At 49.0% G+C, this 17,638-nt stretch overlaps 1 protein-coding gene across 2 annotated transcripts; it reads left to right on the top strand.

Annotated features, from left to right (window-relative positions):
* Nucleotides 1-2,229: 2,229 nt before the first annotated feature.
* LOC102514885 (zinc finger protein 77-like) lies at nucleotides 2,230-17,412 on the top strand. Of its 2 annotated transcripts, none has more exons than XM_032466016.1 (4): nucleotides 2,230-2,384; nucleotides 9,794-9,920; nucleotides 11,834-12,014; nucleotides 12,424-17,412. In XM_032466016.1, exons 1-4 carry the CDS (start codon nucleotides 2,382-2,384, stop codon nucleotides 13,565-13,567), a joined length of 1,455 nt encoding a protein of 484 aa, XP_032321907.1. In that variant the 5' UTR covers nucleotides 2,230-2,381; the 3' UTR covers nucleotides 13,568-17,412. The 2 variants fall into 2 exon arrangements, with proteins under 2 accessions (XP_032321907.1, XP_032321906.1); XM_032466015.1 differs by lacking the exon at nucleotides 2,230-2,384 and adding an exon at nucleotides 4,468-4,627.
* Nucleotides 17,413-17,638: the final 226 nt, after the last annotated feature.

The following is a 17,638-nucleotide window of genomic DNA, read 5'->3' as shown; positions in this document are numbered from 1 at the left end:
GACAAATTTATTAGTAATTCTGAAATAACGTGAGAACTCCCACAACTTTGAAAGGGCATCTTCATGAAAAAGTTTATGAAAAAATGCATATACAAGTAGTCAAAGGTCACTTATTCAGTAAATTTTTTTGAGGGTATCATGTTTAATCACTTTTTTAAACTTCCCCTTGTCTTGTACAAAGTAAAAATTTAGAAGAAACCTTTCTTTTTCTTTAAGAAACACAGAATGTAAGAATCACCACTGATGAAAAAACATTAAAACATTTTATAAAAACATGGATCTTAGATCAAGGAAATATGGTATTTGCTGACTGAACAATTTAGTAAGAAAACAATTAAAATGACCTGACATGCATTTAAGTCAGATATTATAAAGAAGTGTTGTCGAGGATGTGGAGAGATTAGAACATTGTACACTGATGGTGGGGTTGGGAAATGGTGCAGCCACTGCAGGTAAGAGCTTCGTGGTTCCTCAAAAAGTTAAGCATAGAACTGCCCTGTGACCCAGCTACTCCACTCCTGCCTGCATTGAGACAGATGCTCAAACACGTGTACATGAATGGTGGTTGCAGCTCTGTTCAAAATGGCCAAAAGGTGGAAACGTCCAGAATGTCCATCAGTGGATGAAGGATAAACAAATTGTACCCTGTACATAGGATGGGAAATTAATCAGCCATAGAAAGGAAGGAAACTCTGGCTCAGGCTGCAACGTGAATGAACCCTGACAATATTATGCTGAAGAACAAAGCCAGACACAAAAGTTCAGTGGTGTATGAGTCCGTTTATGTATATCTAAAATGTCCATAACGGGTCAATCCAGAGACAGAAAGCATTTCAGTGGTGACCAGGAGGTAATGGTATGCTATAATGGCCTTATAATTCATTCTTAAATGAAAAGGTAATTCACATCTGTAAGGTTCACACTCAAGTTTAAAACTCTGGCTTTTTGTATATCTCACAGCTGTACAACCAACACTGTACAGTATAGCCTTTCACAGTTTACAGTTCACTGGGACTGACTTAAAGCTGATGTGATGTGAATTTCTCCGCATGTGAAATGCACACCTGAGAACTAAGAAATCTAAGTGGCTGTGCTGAGTCTGCAGGAAGGCAGGCCTCAGGCCGACCTACTGGGGAAAGGTCCCGTAGCCTTGGATAGCTGACCTCAAGCCTCAGAGTTGGGAGAAGGGACAAAGGGCACAGCCTCCCAGTGTCAAAGGTCAGACAGGGACAGAGCCTGGCACTGCCTTGCACAAGGTGACGTCCCTGAAAATCTTTGTTAAAGGTCACATTTCTCCGTGACGTCCCTCGCCCTAGGCCAGGCCCTGACCAAGCTGATAAAAGAAATCATCACCAATTGAGGTTTGCGGAAGTCATTCTGGCTTAGACACGATTTAACTCGAAATTCATGCTAACTAAGATAGCCTGTTTGCAGGCTATCAAACATACATTGTACATCTGCTTTGACTATTAAAGGAAAGCGTGCATTTACCAGAGGTAAGGAATGTTTGTGTTAAAAATGAAGACTAAATGCCTCCCTTCCCGGGACACCAATGCTGATACACCTGCAATGATGACTCCCTCCCCAGGTACGGAACCACACTGACTCCTTGTGTCCTTGCAGGTGTTTGTTTTTGAAACCTTGAAGGAATGTATCCCTGACTTGTTTGATGTTGTTTGGGAGTGCTGACAAGATAAAAACTGCTGAAAACCATGCTTCTCCAGAGCAGTTCCTCAGAGTTATCCCGGAGGCTGTCTGCGGGCTACAGTCCTCAGTTTGGCTCAAATAAAAGTCTTTTCTATTCCCATTATAGATTGTTTATGTTTTATGTACATCCGTGAAGCCCTCGGACCCATGTTTTCTCACATCCACTGGTATACGGCGCGAACCCGGAGGAAACTGAGCCTGGACTTGCAGGTGCAGGAGGAGGACGCCGGGGAGCCCAGAGCAGATGCCGCAGGGTCCCCGGGCGGGAGCGGGTTCTGCGTGCAGCCCAAGTCCCAGGAGGGGGACCGGCCACCTGTGTCCCCGTGGCCTGTCACTCAGGAGCAGGGACGGGGTCTGGTTGAACTGTCCAATCAGCGGCGACAGGGCGGGGTCCGGACAACGCGACAGTGAGGGTAGGATGGGGCCGGAAGGGCTGTCCATCAGGGCGGGGCCGGGCAAGGACTGCCGGCCAATCAGGGCGCAGGGCCCCGGGGAGCCATCCAATGAGGGCGCGCGGCGGGCGCGTTCCCAGCCCGAGGATGTAGCTCTGAGCCGCCCGCGGCGCTTGTGCGAACTTGTCCTCTGGGCCTCAGGTGCCGGCCCCCGTGGCTCTCACCTGCCCAGGTCGCGGGGCCGCGGGGAGGAGGCTTCGGAGAACCCGAAAGGAGGCGGAGATGGTGAGTGCCTAGCCCGGGACCGAACGCGCGAAAGGCTTGTTCGAACCGGCCGGAACCTGCCGAAAGCGGCGGCCGGCCGGGTCTCCCCGGGCCCCAGCCACCCAGGCGTCCCGGCCCGAGTCTCCCCCTCGGCCGCGGGGTGGGGTGCCAGCGTCCTGTCCCGTCCCCGCGCGACGTGCGGGGCGTCCAGATCGCGCCCTTGGCCCGGGGGGGGGGTGTCGGAGGGAGGACAGGACACCCTGACGCGGGCGGGCAGGCTTTGAGGGGGAGGGGGAGGGGGACCCGCCCTGGACCTGACAGACAGACAGTCACGTCCGGACTTGGTCAAGGAGCCTGTGATGCGAATAATGTTGCGATGGGGCCGAGGCTCGGCTTTTCAGAGATACGCAGCGTCTCCCACCACACAGAAGACGGCTTTTCTGTTCTGTATGAGGAGGGGGAGCAACAGAGAATTCGGGCGAGTGCGGGCAGTGCGCTGACTGCAGGACCAGCGTGTCTGGACCGGACAGGACCCCCTGGGTCAGCCTGTTCTCTGGAGAAGCTGACCAGGGGCTTGTTCCGAACCTCAGTGTTGCTCAGAGGTGGAAACGACCCCACGTTTAGGGCATGTGGGGAGGGAGCTTGAAGGTGTCGGGTAACAAATGGGACACAGAGAGCTTGGTCAAGCCCAGATGCGTGCAGGGCAGGAGGGCGGGTAAAAGTCAAACTGGGGCTGGCCACTGCCTTACATGCAGGGAGGGTCACAGTGTCTTGGTATTAAAGGCAACAGATCCACAGTGACCTTGCCTATGGGCTAATCCCTGACTTAGGAGGACCCCAGGCCCTCCTGTCCCATGTAGAACAATAATCAGAATTATGGCTGCAAAGAAAAAAGAGCTTTATTGGGGAGGAGTAGGGGGGGTCTTAAAATTGCAACTTGGGAACACATATTTGAGTTCATGGAATACAATTTATGTTTGAGGCATGAAGAGAAATTGTAAGCATAAGATACTCCTTGTCCTGTTTGAGCCGTCCCTAATGTGCAGTGTGCATCTGCATTATACATTATCCAGATCCTCTCAAAGGCAGGAATGTCTGCTCAATCAGAAAGATCAAATTTTGTTTCCTTCTTCTGCCACCAGCAATGTAACTCCTTAGAAGATAACATTCTTCCTAAATCCTGCTGGGGGTCATGGTGATCTGGTGCAGCTCTGGACTATGCATCTTTGGTGAACTTTATGTGAAATGTCACTGTGTCATTTTGTTGTATGATCCTGTGTCTCAAAAAGGGATATAACTATGCCTTAGACTTCTAGCAAGCAAAACAGTCGTCAGAATTTTCTGAGAAGCTGCTGGGTTATAATCCTCAGATTTGCTCAAGTAAAATTCTCTATTTGCACTTTTAGACCGACTGTTGATCAATATTTCATCAACAGCATAAAATTGTTCTAGGGAAGAGAGAGTAGGAGGCAGCTTACAAGGTTATTAAAGTCATCTGGCGTGAATTCTGATCGACTCTGTCCTTAAGGGATAGGCTGTCAGGAGTTATTTAGGGTAAGGGTCGGATAAGTATCTTGACTTTCTGGGCCATTGGACAGATACTCCTGATGCCTGCATTAAGTTAGTAAGTGGCCAAAAGTTCAGATTCCATCCTGGTGGAGACCTGCATAAACCCCACTTCCTCAGTGACCCCCTGGCTCCATTTTAGAGAGCTCGCTTAGCCATACCGACTCCGTTTTCCTTTTCCTTTCACACCTGTCCCCTCTTGTCCTGGCCCTTGTCTGGGGAGAGTGCAGCTCTGGACAGGGGATACTAGGGAGGGGAAACTGAGTCAGCACCTCTCTGTTCAGGCGAAGGTGCGCTGGTGCTGTGTCTTTGTGGTCAGAAGCAGATTCGGCTAAAAGCCCATCCTGGGGCCTTGTCCCCCTGTCCCTGGGGAATCCAGGTAGTAAAGACCTGAAGCAGGCAACCCGCACTTCCGCCCTGCTCGGCCACGTGACCTACAGCCCGCCCTTCGCTTAATCCAGGCCGGCTACGTTGTCAATCAAGGCCTCTAAAGGGGGTGGTCCAGAGCCCCATCCAATCAGGAGCGGGGGCGGGCGCATTCGCTTACGCGGTGACGTCGTTCTCCGCCGCTTGGGCGTGCCTGTGCACCTACCTCAGGCGACCTCAGGTGTCGGGTCGCTGTCGCTCTAACCTGCCTGAGCCCTTGGGCTGCCGGCCGCGCAGAGCACGACCTGGAAGCGCGGAGAGAGGCTGAAATGGTGAGTGCGCGGGGCTGGCGCCGAGACCGGCTGGGCCTGGTTTGAACTGGCGGGAGGCGGCCGCGGGTCCGGACGCCCCGCCCGCCGTCCGGACCCTAGTCTCCACCGCGGACCGCGGTGCGGGGTCCCGGCGTCCTGCCCGGTCCTCGCGGGGGGTCCCGTGAGTTCCGACCCAGTCTTGGGCCGGTGGGTGTCTGAGCGGGGACGGGACGACCCCCGGCGCGGACGGTCACGCGCTGGGGCCCCGCCCTGGGCGGGACAGAGGAAGTCGAGTCCGGAGTTGGTCGGGGAGTCGGTGTTGCAGGTAGTGTTGTAGTAGGGGCGGGGCTGGACCTCAGGGACGTGGCAGCGTCTCCAGCCACACACACAAGGCCTTTCCTCTTCTCTGAAGGGAGGGTGAGAGGAAGGCCGTTTGACAGCGTCAGAGGTCCTCTGGTCAGGGCATTCTCGGCCCAGGCCACAGGGCACTTGATTTCAGCTCTGTTGCTCAGTTTGGGAGGTGTAGGGGCGAGTGACCCCGAGTCTGGGGCCTTTGCGGAGAGAAGCTGGAGTAACGTTTGGGTCAGAAATGGGTGCTGACGTTAAAAATAGCTGTTATTTGCCAGCAAAGACGGATTTATTCAGCAACAGTAAAAAATTACAATTTAGGACAGACAAGGTATAGCGAAAGACTCAGGCAAGTCTAACAGATTTATTTATTGGAGAAAAAAGAGGGAGTTGGAAGGAGCTGTACTGAAGGAAAGTCCGTGGAGAAAATGGCGACCTCAGGGTGATGTTCCTCATCGCCTAGTGGCTGCGGAGGCTGGTTTCTTGTAGAAGAGGCAGTGTGTGTACGTCTTTTCCTCTGGGGCCTGTGAAAGGTGATTCTTTCTTGTTTTCAGTTTTTCTGTTGGGGTCAGTAATAGACAATTCTTCTTGTAATGGGCGTCAGGTGGTACTGGGTGAGGCCACCCTTCTGCCCCTGCCCCCACTTCTTCTTAGTTTCATAATTTTCACATGGGCAGTCGAGAGCACTAGTTTCCAGCCTGTGGAATTGAAAACTCCAAACTTCAAGGCAAGAGACCTTTTTTCAAATGAGTTATTGCTCGGGGAGAAGGGACAGTTCTATGCAGGGACAGGGAGGGGTGTTTTGGGATTTTGTTGCAGTTTTACATCTGTCCTTCATCACTAGCAGTTCTATTTAATTTTGCTTCTGCTGAGTTTGCAGTAAGTGAATGTGACCAGTGCGAGACCAGTAACGTCCCCCAGAAGGCTTCTCTCTGGTTCTCAGCCCCCGTCTGTTTCCCACATGCTAGTGTCAGAGGCCCCCTGGTTAATACCTCCATTCAGTCTGGATGAGACTTGGGTTTTCTCACGTTTATTTTGTGTTTTTTTTTTTCTTTCTCCTTCTTTATCAAAAGGAGGTACCGGAAGTGAACTAGGTACCTTGTAGGTGCTCCGCAGAGCTCGGCCCCCACCCCAGCACGTTTATTTTTGATTTGTCAACAGTGCTGTTATTTTCTTTTTTGTCTCCAAGTGTAAATGCATCATAAATATTTCACATCTAGGAGAACTGGGATTGTAGATTATGGGTAAGTTAAAAATACCAGAAAGTGGAGGGCTGCAGCCGAGTGTTTATTCCGTGTCATTTCCAGCAACTTAGTCTCCAGCTTAGATTGTCCATCCTTTGTGTCCATTATGTATGAAGTAGATCTCCCTGTGATTGTATATTGGGTGTTACTGATAACTGTTGTGTTGAGCATTTCTTACCAAGTGGTGGTTCATCTTCTGTGAAATAGTTTTCAGTTGTTTTCTCACCTTTAATTCATGTGTGTGTTTACTGATTTCTTACGTTTTATTTACATACTCTGGGCTTTCATCTTTTTCATTTCTAGGTATACAAATATGTTCTCCCAGATTGTGGGTTATCATTTTTTATTGCACACATTTGTGGACAAGTCTTAACTTGAACAGGCTTGAATTGAACTTACCCATCCCTTCCTCTATAGCTGATTTTTCCTTTTCTTATGTAAGAAAACTCCCCCAAATCTCAAGTTACAAACGCATTTCTCTGTAACTTCTCAGTGTCCCACTTTCTTCTTTCACAGTTAAGTCCACAGTGAATTGGTTATTGTGCATGCAATTGACAAGGAAAAAGGTTTCTTACTCCCCTGTAGATACTCACTGATCAGTGCTCACTGCCCCCACATGTTAGACTGTCATCACCTGGCCCTGCCCAGCAGCATGTGCTCTGAATAGATCCACATAGATCCACCTGTTTTTGTGATTTTTTTTTTTTCCATCGGTGTATTTATCTATCCTTCTGTTAAAATCATCCAGTCCTAGTCACTGCAGTTTTAAAAGTTTCATGTCCTTTCGGGAAAATCTCACCTCCTTGATCCATAGAAAACCTTGGCTATTCTTAGAAATTTGTGTTCCATTTGTTTTTAGAAGTAGCTTTTCTTAAGTCAAACAAAACAGAATGAACCATCCCCTACGGAAACCAGGTTGTATGTTGAAAGGACAGAATCATAGAATTCTTAAGTGTTTGGGAGAAGCTGATCCCATGGTCTCTTTTCTGTGGAGGTACCTCCTCTCTCCATTCATTTCCTTGTCCTGCTTTTGCTGTTCAAGAATATTTTGGAACTTATCCATTAAAAATTTTTATATTTTTATAGACATAATTTAGAAATAAAATTAGTTTTAATGGCAACTAGGCTGTTTTTGGTTTGGGGGGGCTTTTTCCCTGTGGCGTCTGAGCCTGGCGCTGTGGTAGGTGGCCATCCCCAGCGCCCTCCGGCTGTCTTACCCTTCTTCCCAGGGTGCCACAGACGGCGGGGCTACTGGGGTGCTGGGGGTGGCGCTGGGGGGGTGAGGAGGGGCCCTTCTTAACACATTTCCTAAACTGCACCCCGCCAGCTCCCTGGGTCCTCTCACCCTGCTCTGTTTTTGCACCTCATTAATCTAACATAAGCAGATAACTTACTTATTAGTTGTTTGTTGCCTGTCTTCCCACTGGGGCGGGCCCTGGCGTGTGGCGGGGCCTGCGGCGCCATCGCTCCTCCCCAGGAAACCTCTGTTAAGGCGGCTCTGGAGTCCGCATTTCCACCCTGTAGCACTGCAAGGGAACCGACTGGGTTCCAGAAGCTTTCATCCCCTGTGGAAACAGTGTCATGCCTTGAGTTCTGCACACATTGCGCCCTTGACAGTTGGTCTGTAGTGTCTCCTCAACCTGCTGAATCTCTAAAACATCCATAGTTTTGTTCCTTATGCAATTCATGTTGTTTTTTATTTGCCCAGGTTCTGCTGCTTTTGGATAAATTTGCCATTGGAGTTTGAAGATTTCTTTATCTAGTGTGAGTCTATTTTTTAAACAGCTTTAATTGAGGTACAATTTTATACTGTGAAGTTTCCTGGTTTAAAGTAGAAAATTCAAAGGTGTTAGTTTATTTACTGAGTTTTGCAGCCATCCCAGATTCTAATTTTAGACAATTTTTTTTATCACCCAGAAGGAACACTCGTATCTGCTGGCAGCCACCCCCCGGCCCAGGCCCGCAGCCTGCCTTGGTGCAGGCAGTTTATTAATCGCCTTTCCTACTTGATAGGTTTGCTCACGCTCCACCTTTCACCTAAATGACGCGGCACTGCCTGTCTGCTTTTGTGAGTCCTGCTAATGTTTTCGGAGTTCATTGATTTTGTGCCTCGGGCCAGTACTTCGCGCCTCTTGTTGCCCGGGACACTCCATGTGAGATCACAGCGTGTGCTTCTCCAGGTCAGTCCATGGCCCTCTGAGCTGTTTCCCTGTTTGGGCTGTTGTGAACCACGCTGCTGTGAGTGACTGTGCGTCAGTTTGCTCTTGTCTCTCCCAGGTAGACAGAGGCCCAGGGCGGGATTGCTGTGTCGTATTTAACTCATTTTGAGGAACGTGCTGGACTGTCTTCCAAAGTGGCGTCACCATTGTGCCTTCCTGCCACAACTGTGTGAGGGGTCCCACTTCCTCACATCCTCGCCAGCACTTGTCTGTCTGTCTGTCTGTCTGTCTTATATCCACCCGTGCGAGGTGGCGTGAAGAAGCACCTGCCTGTAGGTTTGATGTGCATTCCCCTGATGACTAATGCCCCATATTTTCATGAGGGTCCTGGCCATTTGTCCTTATTACTTGGAGAAATGTATGCTCATGCTCTTTGCCCCTCATTCAATTGTACTGTCTTCTGTTCTCCCTGATTTGTAATTACTATCCTGATTTTTTAATGTATTTAGAATACAGGGATCTTGTCAGGAGTGGGGTTAGCCAACCCCAGATGCAGCCTTGCCTTTTTTGTAGCTGACATAGTGGGGATTTTTTTAAATTTACATTTTCAAACGTATTTTTGATTAAACTTCGAATTTTTAAAAGTAATTATTTGCTTTATATTTCATGAGTGTGCTATCATCTTATATCATCCTAAAGACATTAATTAGCCGTGTGTTCTCCGTGTTGAAGTCGCCTTTGGCTCAACTACCACCAGCTCCTCCTGACTTTTTAGTGGGGCATTTCCCTCCATTTCTGGGCACTTGATTATTGGTTTGAGAGGCCCTGCTGGCTTGACATATCCCTCGGGAACCAGGCCTGCCCCCTCCACAGGTGAGCCGGGGCCCGGGCCCCCTGGCATCTTGCCCTCAGTGTCCCCTCACCCTGGCAGGGGTCGAGGCTCCACCTCTGTTGGATGTGGGTGCTCTAGCCCAGGCCAATCCATGCGGCTGCCTCAAGGTGAGACTTGTTCAGATGCAGCAGGAACATCAGTGTTCACGGCCTCCTGGCATCTGCTCCGGTTTGTGGAGCTGACAAGGAGGGAAGTTAGGAGCAAGCCCAGCGTCCTGGCCCGCGTTACCTGAAGGACGGTGTCACTTTCAGTCTTTACCACCTCCGGTTCTGCTCTCTCAGTCAAAACAATTCTTGAAAAGAGAAAAGGAAAAATTGTTTTTTATTATAATGTGAATCTTTATCAAATACTGTTGTTGCTCACTGCTTCAGCGTCCGGCAGTCACCATCGCTGGGGAAACTGCATTCCATGTGCTCGGGGACAGTCACTTCCCACAAGAGCGCAAGCCCAGGGGTCCCGGATTGCGCCCGGGTCGCCGGCTGTCGGGCCCATCCCCCCACACGTGGGTGCAGAGGGAGCCTCGCTGAGACAGTGTCTCTTTCAGGACCCAGTGGACTTCGAAGACGTGGCTGTGAACTTCACCGCGGAGGAGTGGGCCCTGCTGGACCCGGCTCAGAGGAGGCTCTACAGAGACGTGATGCTGGAGACCTTCAGGAACCTGGCCTCCGTGGGTGAGGCTGGCGTCACACCTCCACCCAGTCTTCAGGGAACAGATACTCTTACGGTTGTTCTTTCTTATTAGGGACACGGACGGGGACATGTTGAAAGGAAGGCAGGCGTGGTCCCCGCCTTGTAGAACCTACTTAGATGGCGTTTCCATGGAAACAAAGCTTCACGTACGACTGACTTTTTACTCTTGGTCAGCATCCCTAGTTTTAGGGATTAATCAGAGGCTCCCTGATCCTGTGAATGCGAGCACAGCCTCCAGGGTCACTGGGCGGCGAGAGCAGTGCTGTGGTCAGCACACGTGAGGTGTGGCCACCTGCTGCAGTCTCATCCACGCGTGCCTGTCCCCAGTGACGGGGACAGGGCACCAGCCCATCTCACAGAATGCTGTGTCCCCCGCCCTCCCTCAGCGCGAGCTGTTCTTGGGAGCAGGGCAGCAGCCCCACAGCGTCGCCCTCCCGGTGGCGGCTGGGGCAGGGGAGGCGGGCTTCCCCGGGGCCCGGGCCTGCTCTCAGCAGGAGCGCCCCTCTCGGAAGGGGTAGGTCTGGGCGAGGGAGCGGTACACGGACGTGCCCATTAGAAACAGGACTCAGTCTTGGTGAATTTGACGTTTGTCCTTCACCTGGCCCCCTGTGGGGCTTCTCGCCCACCCTCACCCACTCGAGAGGTCTTTCTGTTGCTCGTGCTAGAAAGGGAGCATCTGGGGATGTGCATTGTGCCCAGCTCCTTTCCCCTTTGCCTCTTTGAAGTATCCCTTTTGAAGTATCTCTTAGTGAACACGCTGCCCCTTTGACTCATTTTCCCTATAATGGCCAAACTTCCAGATGGCAGAGGTCTTCAGAGTTTTCCTTTGCTTGTGTGTTAAATTAGGCTTGGACCCAATTCCAACATGTTTGTGTGTGTGTGTGTGTGTGTGTGTATTAAGGCCAACAAACAGTTATTGGACACCAGCAGGGCATCATAGGATTCAACTTAGCCCTGCCACCATCCGCCCAGTGACAGCCACAGATTCCCCAGCTCAGGGAGTTAGCCCACAAGACTCACTGCATGTCCCTGCACGTCCAAGGCCAGTCTCGAGCCCGGGCTTTCTCCTGCCCTTCTTTCCAGCGGCTCTAAGTCAGAGGTTCCCGTGACCTGCTCCTCGGGTTCAGTTCACTTATTAGTGTAGCTCACAGAACTCAGAAACATAGTACTTCATTACGCGTTCCCCATGCAAGGGTGTAATTCAGGAACAACCAGATGGAAGACATGCACAAGAAAACGAGGTTCTGTGCCTCTCCAGGTGCCAGTCTCCCACACTTCCATATGTTCACCAACCCAGAAGCTCTCTGAACTTCTTTTTTTTATTTTTTTTTACAGAGGTTTCCTATCTCTGGCAATTGATTCGCTCTTTGGCTCCTCCCCCATCCACAGAGGTGTTGGGGTACCTGGGGGTGTGGGTGGGACTGAAAGTCTCAACCCTTTAATCACATCGTTGTTTCTGTTGGCAACCAGTTCCCGTTCTTAAGTTCTTTCCAACAATTTCCTTCGTTAATAGAAACCCAGTTGTGATGGAAGGGATTTATTATGAATTACAAGTCACCTATGTCACCCCCCTGATCCTGAGGCATGTTCAGGAACTAGGCACGGGGAACAGACACTATTCCATAGCTTTTGTCATTCAGGAAGTTGGTTTGGGGAGCTGTCAGGCGGGAACTATAGATGAAGCCCCAGTTTGTCTGAGAAATCTATGTCAGTCAACTGAATGATCAAATATATATTTCTTACACACCACAGTATCACACGAGCGTCATTCCTTGTAAGATTTGATGTACTCTTTTTTTCAGTCTATGAAAAGAAATCGACATCTGGTCTCTCTTCTTCCTGTTGTCCCGTCGTTTCTTCCCCACGGGTTTAGTCACGCTACCGATTGTTACAGGTTCTCACTCTCAAGGCAGAGCCGGCGCGCTAAGTCCTGAGCAGGGTGCTCTGGAGGGTGAGCTCTGCGGCGAAGGCAAAATAGTAGGATTCACAAGAAATCTCTCCAGGCCTGTTTTGGGAGAAAGCTGGGCATTTCATAGCATGGGACATCACCACCGAACCCAGGATGGGCGTTTGAGGTGAGTAGCTCTCCCAGAGGGGAAGGGGGGTCTCTGTCCAGTGTTCGACTCACTTGAGATTAAAGAAGAGGTACAAACCTAGCTAAACAATGATGTATTCACAGCATTTTTACAACACAGCACTTTAGTACATGGGATGTGAGCGTCTGAAATAGAACTCAGCAGGAAACAACCATCAGGAACCCCTGTGTATAAGAAACACTGAAGGCTGTGGTTCTGTTTGAGCCCTCGGCTGAAGCATTAAGCTTGTTGCACTTCGTGAAAATGCGGAGCGTGGCGAAAACTTGCCCATTCAGTACAGATGCAAAATACATAGTCAAGATAATCATCAACATCCATCAATAAATTACTAGTAAAGACATCATTAATAATTATAAATCCCCAGTACTGTGCTTCCTATTTTGAACAGAAACCATTGGGTGGAGAGTCTCTGTGGAGGTAAAGAAGGTCATCAGTGCAGAGAAACCCTGAACCAGATTCTAAATCTTACTGTCCATGAAGGTTATCAGACTGGAATTCAGCCCTACAAGCGCACCAAGTGTGGAGAAGCCTTTATGGATTGTTCTTTCCAGAAGAATCAGCTAAGATCTCACCCTGGACACAGACTTTGTCCGTGTGAGGAACGTGGACAAGTCTGCATCTGTGTCTCCTGCCTGTGCGCCCCTAGGGGAGCAGACATTGTAGAGAAACCCTATAAATGTCAGGATGCTGGGAGAGTGTCTAAGAGATACGTGAAGAGTCATGGGAGTGAACAGCCCTCAGAGCCTAAGAAAGCTGGGAAAGCTGTTATTTGCCCCTCATCCTTTCAGGGACGTGAAAAAGGTCGTTATGGACAGAAAATCCATGTGTGTGAAGTCTGTGGGAAATCCTTCAGTTATTATTGCCAGCTTGCTCGGCACGTGAGAACTCATACTGGAGAGAAGCCCTACGGATGTAGAGAATGTGGGAAAGCGTTCACTCGCGTCTCACACTTCCGGGAACACGTGAGGATGCACACGGGAGAGAAGCCCTACGAGTGCAAGCAGTGTGGCAAAGCGTTCAGCTGGTGCACCTACCTGCGGGAGCACATGCGGACACACAGTGGGGAGAAGCCCTACGAGTGCCAGCAGTGCGGGAGAGCCTTCCCGTATCTCAAATCCCTGCAAGGACACGCACGGGTGCACACTGGAGAGAAGCCCTATGTGTGTAAGGAGTGTGGGAGGTCCTACAGTTGTCCCAAGTACTTTAGAAAACATGTTAAAACACACAGTGGAGTAAAACCCTATGAATGTACAGAATGTGGGAAAGCGTTCATTACTTCCTCTTCCCTTCGAGAACATATGAAAACACACAGTGAAGAGAAACCCTATCAGTGTCAGCAGTGTGGGAAAGCCTTCAGGTACCCCAGGTCCCTGCAGGGGCACATGGTAACACACAGCGAAGAGAAACCGTATGAGTGTCAGCAGTGTGCGAAAGCCTACAGGTGTCTCATTTCCCTGCAGAGACACATGAAGACACACCCCGGGGGGAACTCTGATGACAGGGACTGTGGGAGAGACTTCCTTTCTCCTTAAAACTTGTAAATGTGAGCCATCACAGGAGAGGAACATGAATCAAAAGGATGGGGGAACCTTCAGCACTTCACTTATCTGGTATGTGAAAGCTGGGCAGGACAGAAATCTTTTCATGGCTATAAATACGGTTTTCCCTCCATAAGTGCCTCATCCTGAATAAGGATCCCAGTGTATTAATTTCTAGTTCATGTAGTGATCTGAACACTTAAGATAATTACTGTTCCTCTATGTCCCCTTCATGTGTACTACTTACATTTTGTTATCTTGGATTTTAATTATACAGTCATACAGTGCTTGCCTCAATTCCGCTATAATATCTTCTGAATCCAGGGATGGCAAGAAGTGTCTGGTTTTTGATTTTTTTTCATGTAGAACTTCGTGTGAATTTAGATGAAAATATTTTTGTTTCATACTTTTGATTATGATCTTGGTATGCGATCCTGACGTGAGAACTGTATTGTTGAAATGTCTTCTGGTCCATGTGACAGGTGATTTTTTTTTGTGACTCAGTATTTACTGTCCCCTTGAGTCTGTATTACAGAAAGCTGTGTCTTCCATATTTCTTTGTTGCTAGCGGATACTACACTTGTGTTCCTCACAGAAATTAATCATTGTGGGAGGTCTTGGAAGACAGCAGTCTCACCTGGTTATGTTCATTATAACTTGACCTCTGCTCATTGTCCTTGATTGTGGTTGGAAATTGGACAGGATTTATTGAGATAGTTGAGTGACCCGGTGGCGTGAAGATGAAAGCTCGTGTGCAGACGGTTCTTCTGAGTTGTGTTGTGGGCGTGGGTAATCCGGTGGGAGACTGCCTAACCCAGAGTCCTCCTGTCAGTGGTTCTGAGTTGAAGTTCCTGAGAAGAGGAAGAGGCATGAGGTCTGGAGGACAGAGGTGAGGAAGCCATGAGCCTCAGGTCTTCTGTACTGTCAGGAGGTGGAGACACACGGGAACTTACTGGGCCCAGTTTTCTGGCTCCTGGCCCTGCCCACGTGGGCCAGCCCCCAAGCAGACACGTGTTTGACGTTAGTTCCCGCTTGGGCAGCAGATTCTACACTTCTCCCCAAGGTCCCTCATTGTGGTTCCTCTTTGCGTTTCTGGTCCACACAGACCCTTGCGTGTTCCTGTAGGTCTTTGGTGTCCATCAGGCCACTCCTTCAGGCATTCATACTGTGATCTTCTCACACCCTGTGACCCCCTCCATGTCCAACAGTTCGGCTTATGACATGATTTGTGTAGGAAGCATCTTATTCCTCTAATAGAGGAGCTGGTTCCTTCCTCCAGCCATGGCAGATTTAATGTGGCAGCCACAAGTGCAGGACACCTACTTCCTTTGTTTCATTGCTGAAACTCTGCAGTGGCCCTGCATTTCTTGTTTCTGGAAACTTCCATGATGGAAATGAGCACTTATGAAAATGTTTGGCCCTTTGTGGGCATTTTATCTTGTAGCTGGCTGCTCTGTAAATGGTAAGCCTACTATATTTAATTACCTTGCATTTTTATGTGTGTTTACTTAGTGTTTCTTTCATTTTTTTATACATTTGGTTTGGGTTCCTACTTGATAGAACACAGTGGGCAATAATGACACAGTAATCAGAAAAACAAGCTGCCAGCCGCTGTCCAGCAGTCCCCTGTGCCTCGGTGCTTCTGTCTGTAGGGGAACAGCATCTTCACTGTACCTTCCAAGTCTCCTGCAAGGTAGGCTATTGGTGTATTCTAACCTGAGTTATAAAGATGAGATTCTGGGAAGTATGCATCCCAGCCTCACCCACAGAGAAAGAACGTTCAGCGGAACCACACCTTCCTGGAGATTCCATTGACCTCTCACAGTGGCACAGGAAATGCAGCACAGTGAGCATCTGGGAGGGAGGTGGATGTGGAGATTCCACGTACATGCCTCTCTGGTCCTCTGGTTCCAGAAGATAGTGTAAGCAGAACAGTAAAACAGTGTTTCACGTGACACTGGGAGTTCATACCTACATGGAGCCCAAAATATACACAAGTGTATGTACACAGGGTCCACTAGTGTCTCCCCCCACCCCAATTTCACACCCACTTGGCCCTCAGACCTTTTTAAAAAATAAAGTCTGATTCATGGGAACAAGAGGTCCAAAATCGAGTCTTAGCAGCCGAGCAAGACGTAATAACGAACCTAGTTGCAGCCTCACCTTTTCCCAGGAACGTGGCCTTTGAGTCAACCTGGCAGTTCCTGGTCTGCAGCAGGAGGTGTTCTGCTGAGAGGCTCCCCCGCTTCTGTTCCCCTCAGGAAACAAACGATGCAGCCTTTGCCTGAAGTGATGCACTCTTCACTAATAGTTTTCCTTTTTTCTGCTCCTTTTCTGTCTTTAAAGCCCATGATTTCTGTAGGTCCTTGGATCTCTTTTTCTGCTTGCTCAGTGGGCTGCTGCCTTGATTCACGGATCTTTCAGTAAATCCTGTGAGGTCTTTAAAAGTTACTCAGTTGAATTTCTGTCATTTAAGATGGTGAAGCCACTTTGAGAGACAGTCTGGCCGGTCCTCAAAATGACGAACACTGAGTCACTGTGTGACATGGCCGCATCATCCTAGGTACCTGTCTGCCCAAGAGAGGGAAAAGCAAGCATCATCACAAAAAACGGTACACAGATATTCACAGCAGCATAAGTCACAATAGCCAAAAAGTGGAAACCAGTCAAAAGGCCACTGGCTGATCTGGAGAAGCAAATGCTGTATATTCTCACAACGGAATATCATTTGCAACAAGAGGAATGAAGTAGTGATCCAAGACACAAAATCAGAGACTTCTTAGAACGTTAAGCGGCTCCACAAATGTCCACAGGCAGTATCATATCGTTTATATGAAACGCAGAGAATGAGCAAGTCTATAGAGGCAGAAAGCAGGGAGCGGGTGGAGTGCAGTGGTGGAGCACGGGCTTAGCGTGCACGAGGTCCTGGGCTCAAGCCCCTGCACCTCCAGTAAATAAATAATCCTAATTACCCCCCCAAAATAAAATATTTGTTTCTAATTTAAAAAAAATAAAAAGGAATTGGGTCCAAAGTCTTTCAGACTCTTTCCTGGTATGGCAGTGGAGGGGGGGTTCATAAAACACAATTTTTGATACCTTTCTTGGGAAAAAATGTTGCAAGCTGACAGTTCACAAAGGGATGTGGTTGCAGTGCCTCATGGTCACACACCTGCCTCAGTGACAGGTGAACACGGTCCCTCTTCAGTGCACCTTACAGGGCCTGTGGAGCCCTGAAAATGGACAGATGTGGGAACTAACACACCATCAGTATTAAGTTAAAAGGTCTTACTCTAGTGGATCAGATTTTCTTTTTTTAAGGCGCACAATGTCCGCATCGAACTCTCATCCCAAAGGAGCAGATCCCGATGGACGGTTGTCCCTTGCAGGACCCGTGCTGATGGATTCCACATCTTCTGTCATGTCTCCGCCTCATCTCTGTCCTCATCTCAGAAGCATAAAGTGCTTGAGAGCAACTGAAACACTAGCCCTGGGACTTTGTACACAGCCCTGTGATTCCTTTCTGTTGTTCACCGGGAGCCAGTCCCTGTTAGGAAACAGGTTTCTGAGTCATGGCTGTGTAGGATCAGAGAGCTTTCACAGAGGTGGAACTGGACAGTGTGAAAAACAAACCTGCCCAGTGCAGCCGAGCAGAAGTGCTGGTTCCTGTTTAAAGCCGTCTCTGCTGCGCTGACCAGGATGGGAACAGAAGATGCCTGAGTGTGTCCTGTCAGTGTCCTGGAGACAGCCTAGAAAGCCCTGTTTAACCTTCATTCTGTGCTTTTAGTATTGGACAACTGAGCTCTTCCGCATGGCTTATAATAAACCACATTTCATGTCTTGTTTCTGCTCAGTCTTTTCAGATATCCATATGTATTTCTCACCCTGAGCTCTCAGTAATGATGACATAGAAATCTCTCTAATGCCGACCTGTAGTACAGTCTTGATTTTCCTTTAAATCATTAATAGAAGAAATTAATGGTGTGGTCTTGTTTTTAACTGAAGTTGCCTGGGAAGCAGACAATGCAAAAAGGAAACACTGAACCTCCTGCCTCCCTGAAAAGCAAG

This window comes from Camelus ferus, chromosome 22 (assembly GCF_009834535.1).
Source record: "Camelus ferus isolate YT-003-E chromosome 22, BCGSAC_Cfer_1.0, whole genome shotgun sequence".
In the NCBI taxonomy this organism is placed as follows: Eukaryota; Metazoa; Chordata; class Mammalia; order Artiodactyla; family Camelidae; genus Camelus; species Camelus ferus.
Note: the sequence above shows the minus strand (reverse complement) of the source record. Positions and strands in the feature narration are given on the sequence as shown.